General features: G+C 39.0%; 1 protein-coding gene across 2 annotated transcripts in view; it reads left to right on the forward strand.

The window, feature by feature from the left end:
• galnt1 (UDP-N-acetyl-alpha-D-galactosamine:polypeptide N-acetylgalactosaminyltransferase 1) overlaps positions 1 to 16903 on the forward strand; it is a 132116-nt gene that overhangs the window by 73555 nt on the left and 41658 nt on the right. For both annotated transcript variants that reach the window (XM_079837754.1, XM_079837755.1), the window contains 2 exons: positions 5087 to 5233; positions 9677 to 9845. In XM_079837754.1, the coding sequence (XP_079693880.1) occupies positions 5095 to 5233; positions 9677 to 9845 (308 nt within the window). In that variant the 5' untranslated portion in view covers positions 5087 to 5094. The remainder of the gene's footprint in view (positions 1 to 5086; positions 5234 to 9676; positions 9846 to 16903) is intronic.

Consider the following 16903-nt stretch of genomic DNA (forward strand, 5'->3'; position numbering starts at 1 on the left):
GACATCAGGTGCCAGAGGATTTGGGCAAGGCTTTGATTGCTCTAACATCATAGTGCTCCGTTCTGTCTGACATTCATGTTAATGTCGTTTAAATATCTCTCAATGGTCGCACCTGCGCATATTAGCACTCAGAAACTTAGATGGATGTAATTACTCTCACAGTCCTAGAGTAATACAGTGCATATACATCAATCAGGCATAACATATTAAGACAGGTGAAGTGAACAACACTGATTATCTCTTCATCACGGCGCCTGTTAGTGGGTGGGATATATTAGGCAGGCAAGTGAACATTTTGTCCTCAAAGTTGATGTGTTAGGGAAAAAGGGCCAAATTGTGATGGCTAGACGACTGGGTCAGAGCATCTCCAAAACTGCAGCTATTGTGGGGTGTTCCCGGTCTGCAGTGGGCAGTATCTGTCAAAGTGGTCCAAGGAAGGAACAGTGGTGAACCAGCGACAGGGTCATCGGCGGCCCAAGACTCATTGATGCACGTGGGGAGCAAAGGCTGGCCCGTGTGGTCCGAACAAACAGACGAGCTACTGTAGTTCAAATTGTCAAAGAATTTAATGCTGGTTCTGATAGAAAGGCAATTATAATAAAATAAACATAGTAAACATTTTATTTATTTTGCCATTCCCTAAACAGATTCAGATCATGTTAAATCACGTTCATTGTCTTGTTTATTAAATAGGTAGCAAGTTATATGCACACTTTAAAATCTTTTGGAGATTTTGTGAATCATAAAAGTGTGCCATTCTAGCTTTGATATATGGGTGGGCCAGAAAATAAAAAAGATTGACGGGATGGCAGTGGTCAATGTTTTTTTTTTTCTTTTGATGGCTTGTTGTCCCCTTCAAATTGACTGTCTAGGCAGATTTCCTCTTCTCTAGAGCCCAAAGAGATCTATACACACACACACACACACACTCACTCAAAAGCACACTTCAAAGAACTCTAGAGCTATCGTTGGACGGGTACAATGACAGAAGTTTGGTATGGCTCTCTAGAGAGAGAGTCACGGAGGAGAGGCTTTCAGGTTTGTTTTTTGTCAACTGCAGTGTGCTGGACAGCCTCCTGCTCAAATATGCAGTACAAGAGAGTCTGTAATGGACTGGAATAAATAAATGTTGTTCCAATGTTGTACCTGTATGACTTTCTTCTTTTGAAGTCAAAAGAAGATATTTTGAAAATGTTTTTTTTTTTTTTGTCCATGTACTGTATAAACGTCAGTGTGTCCAATGTTGTTCTGAACCACAATGATATGATTCATTTTATGGACAAAAACACTTCTTGTATTGTGTACCACAGAGGAAAGCCATACAGGTTTTGAATGACATTCATTTTGGGGGGAACTATCCCTTTATGTTTCTTTTTTAGTGTGGCACTTTTTTGTGTGTGTGGTGAGAGACTTTTTTTGACCTGTAGTCTATTGGTTTGACCTGTAGTCCTTCTTTATTTGTAGAGGAGGATTATGCTTTACAAATTGGGTTTGAATTTTTAGGACTTGTCTGATTTTGTAGCTATTCACTGGCGCTTCAAGTTCTCAGCGTGGTTTGCGATGCCATGTAATTACTTTATAATGACCTCTCCCTTATCAAAGCATATCACACGCTGCTCACCTCCCATAGGAACACAATCCTTCCTTCCCTTTCACATTTTCCCTTTCATTTATTCCTCATCTCTCCCCTTTTCTCATTGCCTCTCTAGTTGGCTAATAAAAGATTCATTTCCAGTTCATTAATGAAGGCAGATGGCTGGATTAAAGAAACTCTGTTAAAGAACAGAATTTGCACCCTCCGTTAGGGCAAAGGTTTAATCTGAGATTCTGTTTGAGCAGTTTTTGGGATAATCACTCCGAATAATCTGCTAATGTGGTATTTTGAGTCAATTGTCTTATTAGTATTCTCTGTTCATTGCTCGAGTTGTTTGCCCTTAAAGGAGGTCACGGAAAATAATGGAACAATTGATTTTTCTTACTCTTTTAAAATAAATATGCTTGATGTACTATAGAGAAATATTCATGTGCACAACGCAGAGATTCCCACCCAGTCCTCCAAGACCATTTACATTACATACATTAACAAATGACGACCCCCCCCCCCCCCCACACACACACACACACGCGTACAAGTCTGTTTAGTATTCAGTACATTGGCGTTGACAGTTATAACAGTGGTCATTTACATGTCTTAAGGATACATTAGCAAAAACCGGCTGTTCTACAAGATTTATTCCTGAGTGTCAGAGAGTCTTTTTTTCGGTGCAAGAAACCATTACTTTTATCCCTGAACTTCAGGGGAAAGTATAAAATGTGAGAATATTTCCACTCTATGGTCTCATTAGAAAACCTCTAGTGCTTTATTTTGGTGTGAAGATGATAAAGTGTCTGTGTTTGTAACTTTTTCAGGTAGCAGTCTAGGGTAAGCTATTACTCACAACTTTGAGGTTTGTATAGATGTAATATGGGGGCAGAGGTGGTTAGAGAGTCAGACTGGTAACTCCAAGGTTGTGGGTTCAATTCTCAATATTGGCTGGAAATTACTGAGGCGCCCTTGAGCTAGGCACCTAACCCCCTTACGCTCCCCAGGCGCCACGGCTTGGGGTGTGTGTGTCCACGGTTTGCACTGTGTGTGTGTGTGTGTGTGTGTGTTCACTACTATTCCTAATCTGTGTGCTCTAACTTGAATGGGTTAAATGCAGGGGACAAATTCCGTGTATGGGTTACCATACTTGGCCTTCACATGTCAGTTTAATTTTTACTTTTCACTTTCTTATATTTGTGTCTTGAGTATTGTGTTTAAAACGAGCTGGTATACAGTAAGCTATTACAGACTTCTGTAAGGTTTAAACCATGGTGTCTGGTTGCTGGTTGTAGGTGTGAAATATCACTGGCAGTGTTTGTGTCACAGGGTGTTTGGTGTTGGTTCATGTTCCTTGTTCATGTTTTAGTTTATCATGTTCTTGCTTTGTTTTAGTGTCATGTTCACAGTCTTGTCATGCACTTCCTGGTTTTGTCATGTTTCAGTGTCATGTGAATCCCATGCCCTCATGTGATCTTGTGTCTTGTCCTGTCATTGGTTCATTGTCTCATCACTGTTCACAGGTGTCACTTGTCTTGTCATTAGTCTGTGTGTATTTAAGCCCTCATGTTTGCCATGTGTCTTGGTCTGTTATTAACGTTGTACCTGTTGGTGGTGAGTGTTCTCAAGTCTGTTATGTTTAATCAAGCCAAGTTTATTGTCAAGCCAAGTTTTGTTTGTTGTTTTGCCAAGTTTTGAGTTATGTTAGGATTTATGTTTGGATAAATAAATGCTGCACATGGGTTCTGAACATTTGCCTCCAGTGGATCTATATGTTACAGAATAACAGACCGCCATTATGAACCCAGCAGTTACCATTGCCCACCCTTGTCCAGGCCAGCGTCCCATAGGGGACTATGTCAGAGACTTTATTCGGTTCATGGATTTGTTGCCCTGGAATGAGACCTTACTTAAGAGGTGCTTTTGTTCCGGTTTGGACTCTGACATTGCAGCCCTCATGCCATCAGAGGAACACCCCTGCAGCTTCTGGCAATGCATTGATTTTATTTTGTTTCTAAGTGGCTCAGATTGGACGGTAGGAGAGGCAAAGGACTATTATAGCCACGTCCATGCTCCAGCCCACGTCCATGCTCCAGCCCACGGCCCCGTCCAGGCTCCAGCCCACGGCCCCGTCCAGGCTCCAGCCCACGGCCCCGTCCAGGCTCCAGCCCACGGCCCCGTCCAGGCTCCAGCCCACGGCCCCGTCCAGGCTCCAGCCCACGGCCCCGTCCAGGCTCCAGCCCACGGCCCCGTCCAGGCTCCAGCCCACGGCCCCGTCCAGGCTCCAGCCCACGGCCCCGTCCAGGCTCCAGCCCAAGGCCCCGTCCAGGCTCCAGCCCACGGCCCCGTCCAGGCTCCAGCCCACGGCCCCGTCCAGGCTCCAGCCCACGGCCCCGTCCAGGCTCCAGCCCACGGCCCCGTCCAGGCTCCAGCCCAAGGCCCCGTCCAGGCTCCAGCCCACGGCCCCGTCCAGGCTCCAGCCCACGGCCCCACTGTCCCGCCCAAGAAAATTTTGGGGGGGGGGCAAGGGGTACATGGAGGCCATGAAGGCCACGCCTCTGTGGCCCCCTGAACCGCCATTACTGCCATGGCCTGTAGAACTGCCGTTGCCGCCATGGCCGCCCACGCCACAGGGTCCAGGTCCGCCCACGCCACAGGGTCCAGGTCCGCCCACGCCACAGGGTCCAGGTCCGCCCACGCCACAGGGTCCAGGTCCGCCCACGCCACAGGGTCCAGGTCCGCCCACGCCACAGGGTCCAGGTCCGCCCACGCCACAGGGTCCAGGTCCGCCCACGCCACAGGGTCCAGGTCCGCCCACGCTCCCAGGCCCGGCCGTGTCATGTCTGGGTCCGATGCCCCTGCACGGGCCTGGCCCACCATCCCTCCCCCAAGACCGCCCCCCAAGACTTTTTGTTAAGACTCTTTGTTAGGTTATTGATGTGTTGGTGTTGTTTGGGCGTCAGGGGCCGCCCATAGAGGGGGGGATCTGTCACAGGGTGTTTGGTGTTGGTTCATGTTCCTTGTTCATGTTTTAGTTTATCATGTTCTTGCTTTGTTTTAGTGTCATGTTCACAGTCTTGTCATGCACTTCCTGGTTTTGTCATGTTTCAGTGTCATGTGAATCCCATGCCCTCATGTGATCTTGTGTCTTGTCCTGTCATTGGTTCATTGTCTCATCACTGTTCACAGGTGTCACTTGTCTTGTCATTAGTCTGTGTGTATTTAAGCCCTCATGTTTGCCATGTGTCTTGGTCTGTTATTAACGTTGTACCTGTTGGTGGTGAGTGTTCTCAAGTCTGTTATGTTTAATCAAGCCAAGTTTATTGTCAAGCCAAGTTTTGTTTGTTGTTTTGCCAAGTTTTGAGTTATGTTAGGATTTATGTTTGGATAAATAAATGCTGCACATGGGTTCTGAACATTTGCCTCCAGTGGATCTATATGTTACAGTTTGCTTGTTACCTGTGTTTGTGTGTAACATATTGTGCCTGTTTGTGTGCATTTCAGGTGTGAAGATGAGGAAGTTTGCGTATTGTAAGGTGGTGCTGGCCACTTCTCTGGTGTGGGTGATGATAGACATGTTCATCCTCCTCTACTTCAGCGAATGCAACAAATGTGATGACAAAAAAGAGAGAGGATTGCCGGGGAGAGACAGTGAGTACACACACACACAATTCATTTTTTGACAGATTTTCTTTTCTTTTTTAAATTTGTGGCCAAGATATTTGTTTCTCACAAGAATAGAAAAAAAAAAAAAAAACATTTCCATGGTTATAAAAATGTGGACATTCCGTCTATATACTGTATGCATATAAAGCTGACCCACATTATGTTGCATTACACATTATGAGTCAATAATTACTCTGATTTAAGTCATGTGAACCTTTAGTAGCTGCATCATAACAGACTTCATCTTCTTCTTCTTCTTTATTTCAAGTAGAATATGACCATTATTCTATTCTTCTCTGGTTATTGTAAAAGAAATGAAAACGGCTTTAAATAAGAATCCTTTCTCAATTCCTAACCCTATTATTTACTGAATCCTTTTTGCAATTTGAAGATATTCCTGGATGTGCAGACAGTTTGTACCCAAAGTATACTGTAGCTAAATAACTCCAAACACACATAGAGCTAATACCGTACAAACAGTATTTTCTATCCCCCTACACTGCCCCTACCCCTAAACCGACCCCTCACAGGAGACTGCATAGTTTACTTTCTGTGAAAAAAACCTCATTCTGTGTGATTTATAAGCATTTTGAAAAGTGAGGACATGGGGAACGTCCTCATATTTCTCCCTCTTTTTGTAATACCTATGTCATACCCATGTCATTATACACATTGGTGTCCTGATATTTCACAAAAACATGCCCACACACACACACACACACACACACACACACACACACACACACACACACACACACACACACACACACACACACACACACACACACACACACACACACACACCTCACAGAGTAAGATAACTATTGCCACTAGATACAGTATGTCTGTCTGAAGGTGTTACATTGTGAAATATGGACATGTATTGAACTGTGTATTTCTGTGGGAGAGAAGAAGAAAGATGATAGTTTTAGAGCTGTATTGGCTCTACATCATCTGAAAGATACAACCAAATTCCAGCTGTGCAGTTTATTTTAGAGGATGGTGAGAATGAGGGATGGAAGAAATCAAGAGCAGTGCTTCTCAACTGGGGGATGCAAAGCCATTCGGATGTGGTCATGGGCATTAGGGGAAAAACAATGCTAATAGCAAATAATTCAATACCACTAACCATATAAATGTGCATAGTTCCAATAACAAAATAACCTGACTTATAAACCGGAAATATGGAGAAAATGCTTCCCATATTTTGTGTTGTTAACGTCAAAGTCTGTGTATCCAATCAAATGAGTATTTGGACTGTTCATTCTAATAATAGTAATAGTTAACTTAATATTTGATTTTAAGGACATTTTAAGTTATAAGTATATGATAAACAATTTAAGAACTCACTGTAAACCCAAATAAGTTGGCAAAACGTATTGGGGGGGAAAAATGAGAAATGTATATATATTTTTTGTAAAATTTAAGGCTCAGCCACACCTTCCTAAAACACTTTGTTCAAACACCCCCCCCCCCCCACAAATCTACGTCAGTATGTGGGGGCAGAGTTTCATAACAATGCACAAACATGTACGCAAAGAAGAATGCGTTACTTTTATTCTCCACAAAGGCTGATCTAAAAAGTGTGGCAATTCTGTCTTTGCAAGTACAGTCTGGCGCTTCTGACTCAGACACAGCCTGTAAGTATGTTTTAATTTTTTAAGAATTTACTACGGACAATTCAAACGCGAGTTTTGCAAATTTACCAATCTGACACGCAAAGTTGATCGATCATCGGTTATCTGCATCATCTGGATCAGATTCGGGCTCAAATATCGGTCAATGTTTTGGGAGCTGATGTTCCACATATGGTAAGGACGGTGACATTTCTGTCACATGCTTAAGGTATTCTGGCCAATCACAATGCACTGGATCGCTGGCCAATCAGAGCACACATTGCTTTTCAGAACGATGAGCGTTGTAAAAATCAACGTGTTTCAGAAAGCAGGGGCATAGAGGAGCAACAATAATGTACAGTATATGTAAAATTACTTTTTTTAACCTAAAACTGCGTAAACACATTGCATTAAACCAAATACACAAAGTAATGTTCTTTTTAGAACTATCATATGACCCCTTTGTAAATAAATGTAAAGTTTAAGTAAGCAGAATTTTCAGATTTTTTTTTTTACTCGTACATTTTAATTGCTCTTAACTTCAAATATTTGAGTAAGCTAATTCATACATTTAAATTAAAAGTATCAACTTAAATATTTTTAGTAGTGGAAACTTGGCCAGCTTTAACTAGCTAATTCAATAAATGCTACCTTGCTAATTGGTAACACAATGCTTTGATAGTATTAGCATAGAATCGCACTTACAGAATGAGTACAGCAATATAGAACATTTAACATACTGTATATCTGTTCTTAAACTAAGCTCATGCTCACCCCCCCCCCCCCCCCCGAACATAACAGAAACTCTTCTAAACTAACATAGCGAAATATTAAACACTACTAAATCTTCACGTTAACATTAATCTTGCTCAAAAAAACATTATATAATACTTAATTTTAACATTTACTCTTCCTTTTGAGTGTCATGGCAAAACATGCTGGGAAATATAAATCCCAGCCCAGTTTCAGTTAAATTTAAGTTTGTCTAAATTGAGTTCATAAAACTCAAAACAATTAAACAATTCATATTACTTAAAATGTGTCCGTTTTGTGAGCTCATAAGGAAAAGAAAGTTCTAAATACTCGTAAAAGTTAATTTGATTTAACTAATTTGTTTAATTTGAGTTGGCTCTACTCAAACCAATTAATTATTTTGAGCGTTAGGGATATGAATGTAAATATGAATCTTGAAGCAAAACCAGTTGAGAACTGCTGCTTTATAGACTATAAAATTAGCAGAAATAAGATATAGAAGATAAATCCAGAAGGAACCTTCACAGAGGAAAAAAAGTATGAAGTGGATAGTGATGCAGTGGGAAAGCACATCCTCTTACAAAGCTTTCGTTTGTCACTAATTGACCCCTGTATCAGGTCACTTTGGTTTGTTCTGTGTGGTGACTCAAGAGCTGCTTTACTTTGGCCATCATCTCATGAAACAATAAACCGAAAATAATCTGCTCACCACATTAATAAAGCACAATTTCTGCTGCTTGTGTGCGTCTGTAGCGATGATTATACGATTTTTACCCCCATGATCCCTCAGAAAAAGTCATTGGATTTTGCTGAGCAGGAAAACAGGACAAAGTTGCCTTGTAATGCGCTCAGTCCGAACAGCTAAATCCTGCCCATTCGACACGCATGCGGCTCACCCGTACATACACACACAGCGTACGCACACACACACACACACACACACGACACAGGGCTTAAAATCAGGCAGTTTGCCTCTTAGAGCAGATGTAATCTCTCACACTGTTGCAAATCTGACCTTAATCTCACCAAAGCATGCTTTTTGAGTTATTAATGATCAAAGCTCAGTGCTTATCTACCCCCAAAAACACACACTTTACATACACACGGCACAATAAACAATTATGCACAGACATCTAGGCCATGTAAACACTCAAAAGTTTCACTTGTTGCTTGATTTTTTTATTAACTAACACTAGATATTAAACTATATGAAAAGGTCATATCATGATTATAGTGGCCAAACTTACACGATTATCAATATTATCACAGTTTTGTTAAAATAAGATGCACACACCGAAAACATTTCAACAAGTTTTATATTTGAAAATCAACAAACCAAATATTACCACCTCTACTTTTTTTAAAGAATTGTTTTTGCTGATATTAAAATGATTAAACATGTATGTATGTATGCATGAATGTATGTTTTTTGTTGTTGTTTGTTTTGTTGTTTATTTAAGTGTGTGTACTTGTTTTGACAAGGAAACCAGTATTGAGAGCGTGATTATAAGAGCATGACTGAAATAAAATATGAATGTGTTTTTTATGTAAATAAATGTTAATGTAAATATTCTTTGGGATTTGGGAACAGAATATTTTTACTGCGCCATTTCCAATCAAGCTGCAGTTTTGTCAGTTTATGCAAAACGTGTCTCAGTATAATTTGACTGTATTTATTTTACATAAAATGCAAGCTGTGTAAATTAGCCCTAGAAAGACAGAGGAGTCAGGCTTTTTATTCCAAAAATGTTATTTTCCATAACTGTCGTTCCAATCACAATTTGATATGTGGTGGAAATGACAAAAATAACAATTCTCTGGTGATGTGTGTTTATCCACTATTGGACAGATTAAACAAACTAATGAGAGTGCAAGTTTATTTTCTAAAAGTACACAGTATGTTATGGGCATTTCTCCAACTATGGACACTTGTAGTATGGTATGGGCGTTTCTCCAACCATGGACACTTGTGGCTACAAGTGTCCATAGTTGGAGAAATGCCCATACTTTATCGAAAGCCAAGGGAAAAATCTTGAACCTGTGCATGTTTGTGTTTCAGCTGTGGTTCAGAGGCCTCATGATGGCCCTGGGGAGATGGGAAAGCCAGTGGTTATCGCTAAAGACCAGCAGGAGAAGATGAAGGAAATGTTTAAGATAAATCAGTTTAACCTGATGGCCAGCGAGATGATCGCACTCAACCGATCTTTACCGGATGTCCGGCTCGAGGGGTGAGTGTCTGCTTTTGTGTAATCTCTTCCATTAAAGTGAGATTGTTTTTGTTTATGAGATGAATATTAAGCCTTTAACTGGACAAATTAACATTTTGAAATGGCAGATATGTTTTGAGCTGTGAGGGTTGGTGTTTGACTTTACACTGACTGACTGACTGTCGTATCACTGCGTGTGTGTGTGTGTGTGTGTGTGAGTGCGCACACTCTTCGCTGAGTGAAATGTGTGTGTGGCAGGGAGTGAAATGTAAACATTGATCCGTGAAATGTGTTTATTTTTTGCCCCTCAGATTAATTACTGGAGAGGTATTTTTTTTCAGCTGTGTTTGAAGCAAACCAATAGAATCAACATTTTCAATTAAAAGATAAGAGTGTGTCAATTACAGAGTCACAGTCATGACCTAACTTCACACACACACACACACACACACACACACACACACACACACACACACACACACACACACACACACACACACACACACACACACACACACACACACACACACACACACACACACACACACACACACACACACACACAGCGTCAGATCCACAACATTCACCTTGACAAGAATGTAATTTAACTCTTATAACTAAGAACATACTGTATGTTGAATTTTTATAGTTAGTTAGAGAAATGCATAGATTTAATGTACATAGTCACTGGCATACTTAACTTATATTATGCTAAATAAACTATTTTCAATGTAAAGCTTTTAGATAAAAAAGTGACATGAATTCAGTCAGTCAATCAGGTGTCATTCTGGCCACAAATGGTCTATTTGGACAGGAAGTGACCATCTGAGCAACGTATAAGCGACATGTTTTTGCTTGCAGTTTGTCTGAAGTAGATTATTCCACAATAATAAACAAGCATGATTCATGAATAAATATCAGTTTGTTGTACATAAAACACAAACACAGAGTTTTAGTTGTTTCTTTTTCAGAATTATGTGATGAGAATTTCTGCCTGTCTAAATGTAATTAGTACACACATAATTCACAAAGCAAGATATACAGTAACATTCAAAAGTTTGGGGTCAGTAAGAATTTTAATTCAGCAAGGATGTATTCAATTGATCAAAAATGGCACTAATGCCATTTATAATGTTACAAAAGGGTTATATTTTAGGGCTGAACGATACATCGAATTTTCATCATCATCGCGATATGAACTTGTGCGATGAACACTGCCTGACACGATGAATAAGGGAAAACAGTTTATTAAATGCGCCAGTCTGAGTAACGTATTCTGAATACTTGGATTACTTCCACATTGAATTGCATTTTATAAGTGTAGGAATGCAAATCCTGCTTACTAAATATACACTCACCTAAAGGATTATTAGGAACACCATACTAATACTGTGTTTGTACCCCTTTCGCCTTCAGAACTGCCTTAATTCTACGTGGCATTGATTCAACAAGGTGCTGAAAGCATTCTTTAGAAATGTTGGCCCATATTGATAGGATAGCATCTTGCAGTTGATGGAGATTTGTGGGATGCACATCCAGGGCACGAAGCTCCCGTTCCACCACATCCCAAAGATGCTCTATTGGGTTGAGATCTGGTGACTGTGGGGGCCATTTTAGGACAGTGAACTCATTGTCATGTTCAAGAAACCAATTTGAAATGATTTGAGCTTTGTGACATGGTGCATTATCCTGCTGGAAGTAGCCATCAGAGGATGGGTACATGGTGGTTATAAAGGGATGGACATTGTCAGAAACAATGCTCTGGCACTAACAACCATGCCGCGCTCAAAATTACTTAAATCACCTTTCTTTCCCATTCTGACATTCAGTTTGGAGTTCAGGAGATTGTCTTGACCAGGACCACACCCCTAAATGCATTGAAGCAACTGCCATGTGATTGGTTGATTAGATAATTGCATTAGTGAGAAATTGAACAGGTGTTCTTAATAATCCTTAAGGTGAGTATATATGATAAAATATTTCGCTAACATCAAACGGGGCCAACGGCTCTTGGCCTAGTAAATCAGCACAAAGGAGAATGTAAAGTCGCACATCAACTAAGCAGGTAGCACCGGCGGTGATCGGCCAAAACACTTTTCTTTGTATGTGAATGCTGTTTTACGTGAATATTATGACACGAGTGAAGCACAAAGCTTTATTTACGAAATAAATAATAGGTTCGCAATTAAATGTTAGCCTACATCACAGCCATGGAAACATATGGATTCATGCCGAACGAGAGAGGAAGGCTTTGTGAGGTGAGCCAAATTTAAGTTTGCTTGCGTTTTGCGATCTGTTCACATGATTTTCCACGAATTTAACAATTAGGCTTAGGCTACTCCATTTTATTCTACTGGACATGGAATCTCTTATTTATTTTCCCAAATCCTCACTCCCCGGGGATTAAACGTTTCTTCCTTGTTTGATTTATTTAGGAGTAGGCTATATTTGCATAATCTGTGGTAAAGTAGAAAACTGAGTAGGACAGATACATTTTACTTCAAAATGTATTTAACACAGTTTGTGCTTGCTATTAGACTTGGTCAAGTTTATGTGTTTAGCGTATTTCATACACTCCGTAGATTTTTAGTTTCGCTTTCTCTCACAGCGCGGAACACACTTCAATCCTAGTTCCCACTCGAACATATTAAGTATTCTGTCCATTTTATCTCGAAATTCAAATGATAAATGCCGTTTTGACGCTCTTTAATGTGACGACTGATCACTGTATAGGTGCGTCAATTCAAGCGGCTGCGGCGCGCGTGCGCACGATCATCTCTTCCAGAAGAATAAACATGAATTAATATCTTAAGGTTTGTTGAGGATAAATCTTACAGAAACGTATCATATGTTGTGTAATCGCTCAATTAGTGTTTCAGTCATGGAAAGACGTCAAACAGCTTGTAATCAATGTCACGCAGCATCATTTACCTCAGAGTCAGAAGTCATTCAGTGTCCACAGCTGTTAATTCACTATAGAAATCAACACTTTCACTAAATATATGCACTATATTAGCCTATATATATATATATATATATATATATATATATATATATATATATATATATATATATATATATATATATATATATATATATATATATATATATATATATATATATATATATATATATATATATATATATATATATATATATATATAGGCTAATATAGTGCATATATATATATAATGTGTATATGTATATATGTATATGTGTATATGTATATATGTATATGTGTATATGTATATATAATATATTAATTCTATTTAACCTGTTAGTGATGTCTTGATTATTTAATGCTATGTTTAGATAAATCTGTCATGACAGTCACTAAGATTATATTTCAACAACGAATTGGAAAAAAAACATAATTTTATAATTAGATTTAGGAGTTAATGCAAAAACTGCCTTATGTGAAGATTACATGTTTGCACACAATGTGTTATTTGAGTGTTGATCCTATAACTAAACATGAATATCAGCTGAATATAGGCTCATAGTTTGGGCTCTGTTGTTAACCTTAAATATTAATGTAATAATTGCAAGTAAAAAAACTAAATGCAAGTAAGGGCTCCCTATATAGTTTACAGCATTATCTTTAAGAAACTTTTAGTTATAATTTAATTAATTTAAGGACAGACACAATTTTTTCAGTAAACCACAGTTTAATAAAAAAATAAATAAAAAGCCATTTTGTAAAACTGCTGTACCGAACCCGTACCGATCCGTGACTTCAAAACCGAGGTACGTACCGAACCGTCAGTTTTGTGTACCGTTACACCCCTAATATATAATATAGGCTATATAAAAAATATATATAGGCGTGTGTGTGTGCGTGTGTAGCCACCACCCCCAACCACCGAGCCACTGCACAGTTGCACTGCCGTGTTATATTTCGTTCTCCCTTCTCTTTCTTTAATATGAAATGCTGTTTGAATTTCCAAGACAGAAACGCTTTCTTGCCCTGGCTCTGTTATTCTGGCTCCATCTCTACCTCTAGCTCCCGCTGCTCCTCTTCCGACTCCATTGTGACTGATCACGCAAACCGTGCATTTTTTCGTTTTCATATTGGGGCTTCTGAGAAATGCATTGAGTTGCCTTAATTTATTTAGAGAGTAAATAAACTAATGCAACAGAGAAGTATCGTAAATATAATCCATTGATTTCAACAATGTAACTGAATTCTAAATATCAACTATTTAAATTGTAACTGTAACGGAATAGGCTATAGTTACTCATAATATGTATTCTGAATACGTGATGCCGGTACATGTGTTCCGTTACTGCCCAACACTGAACACGACCTATTAAAGCACTAAGACATGGGAACAGTATAGCTAACATTCACATTTTAATATTTATCGCAAGTCATATCGTCATCACAATATTAAACAATGTTATCGCACATCGCAGCTTTTCCTCATTTCGTGCAGCCCTATTATATTTCAAATAAATGCTGTGCTTTTGTATTTCCTCTTTCCACAAAAGTGTCAGACAGCGCAACTGTTTTCAATGTTTATAATCATAATAAATGTTTTTTGAGCATCAAATCAGCATAATAGAAGCATATTTCTGAAGGATCATTTGACACTGAAGACTGGCGTAATGATGCTGAAAATTCAACTTTGACTTCACAGGAATAAAATACATTTTAAAATATATTAAAATAGAAAATAATTATTTTAAATTGTAATAATATTTCACAATATTGCTGTTTTACTAATGTTTGTTCAAATAAATGCAGCCTTGGTGAGCATAAGAGACTTCTCAAAAACATTTCAAAATATTTACTAAACTTTTGAACGATGGTGTATAGTTTGGTAATTAGAGTAATATGCATTGTGAAAACCGCAAAGAAACTAAACTTATTACAGAACATTTAAGATTTACAGAATATTAAATATTTCATATTGTTGTTTTCACCAAAAAAAGAAGTTGTGTGGACTGGACTCTGGACTACTTGGACTATATGGTGAATTGTTTGATGTGTCGCAATCATCCACCCTAAGTGTTATTTAAACACTTATTACCCTGTGAGAGTTTGCCACGTCAAATATTGGCAGCTAATATTGGCGTTGTAGAGGTCCGATTACTGTGTGTGCATAGTGTGTGTGTGTGTCATCTATTTCTTTTACACTTTGCAATATTAAGTTCACTGAGGTGAGACCGACAAAAGGAAAGACGTGTAGAGATGAGAACATGTCAAATTCGTCCTTGAGAAAGCAAAGAAAAGCACGTTTGTGTGTGTGTGTGTGTGTGTATTTGTGACGCTCCTTTTGTTCTGTGGGATATCACTCCAAACTGTTCTCTCTCCGTTCCCACTGCACTAAATAATGTGTAGTTTGTCCTTCTGCAGTGGACACACACACTTTTCAAAAGGCCTTGCCTTAAATATTTACGGTTTTAATAAGTCCCTGGATGTTCTCTCTTTCAAGGCGCGACCATGGAAACTATTCCACCATGACAATAATGTCACCCGGGGTCTCTGAGCCAAGTAAAGCAGAAGCACGTCTATGAAGCAGACGTAATATTCACACACTCGCATACAGCTGCACGTCAAGCATTACGTCAAGTGTGTTTAATGAACTGAATCACTAGCATATGCATCCTGGCAGCGTCTGGCGTGGTGATAAATCACTGGGTCACTGGAGGGATCTGTAGGTCTGATAAAAATACCAGGATTATTGCTGTTTAATGAGTTTTGTAATTATGTCGTGCCAAACCCCTCTCTCTCTTTCTTTTGTGTGTTTGTGTGTAAATATGTATAAATGTACAAACAGGACATTTACCTTCAACTTGCCTATAAAACACTCAGAAGCCAAACCCAATTCCTGCTTCTAACAAGTGCGTAATGTGTGCTGGATCCTGTTCTGGGAAATTTTAAAATTTGTTTGCGTGCCAGTATTTGTTTTTCAAATGATCTGACGGATTAGATACATTATCAAACTGTGACTCTGTCTCTGTGTGTGTGTGTGTGTGTGTGTGTGTGTGTGTGTGTGTGTGCGCAGGTGTGCTTTGAGTTGACAGCCAGTCTTGCCTACAGTTTTTTTTTCTCACAGCATTTAACAATGTTTGTTCTATAGTGCCCTTATTTATAAACTAAAGATCTTCACGGCAAACCAAAAAAAAAAAGAATTCTGGGATAAGTTGTGACAGAAATATATTACTATTGTATTACTATTTTACAGTATAATGTATGTCTTAATGTAATACTACTAATAATAATAACAACAATACAATAATTATTAAAACTTTATTTTTAAAGGAATAATCACAATTTTTCTTCCATGTTTTAATTTTGACAGTAAACCTCTTTTGTGTAGCACTTTGTTTTATGCCTTCATTTGAGTACTAGAAAAACGAAAATACACAACACAGACATATTTTTGATTAAATCATTAAAGTGGAATCCAGAAAAATTGTAATGAAAAAAAAAACTAATTTGGAAATAAATAAATAAAACGGAATTTGGGAAAAAATAAAACGGATTTCATAGGGCCCTATTATTGTAACAAATTAAAGGTGAACTATGTAGGATTTTTGCAGTAAAATATCCAGAAACCACTAGGCCAGTGTTATATATTTTGTTCAGTTGAGTACTTAGAATATCCCAAATGTTTCCAACTATTTGTAAATCGTGAGAAATTGCTATTTTAACCAAGGAACCGGGACGTGTGAGCTATGCGTGTGAGGGAGTCGCCTGTCGATTGCGTCATATCTGTGTCACCCTCGGTTTCCGGTTTTATTCAGTGAAACACTTTACTTTCACTGCAGTGTGAACAAGTGTCATAGCAGCCGCCGAGCGAACGTCATAACTTCCTTTTCAACACACTCAGATATATCTAATACGATAAACAGAGTTGCGTTACCTCATACTCATGACTGGAAAAGAGGAAGTGGCGCCGGCAACCGTGTCATAATAAAAGTCCCGCCGGCAACTATGCCATAATAAAAGTCCCGCTCTTCAATCGCTCCTGCTGCCTTGCTCAGCTCCACAACACTTGGTTCTGCTCTGCTTCATACTACAGTAATGTTAATAATCTCATCCATGAACATGATTTCTGCCCGAGTCCTAT

The sequence above is a fragment of the Gobio gobio genome (genome assembly GCF_949357685.1).
Source record: "Gobio gobio genome assembly, chromosome: 15".
In the NCBI taxonomy this organism is placed as follows: domain Eukaryota; kingdom Metazoa; phylum Chordata; class Actinopteri; order Cypriniformes; family Gobionidae; genus Gobio; species Gobio gobio.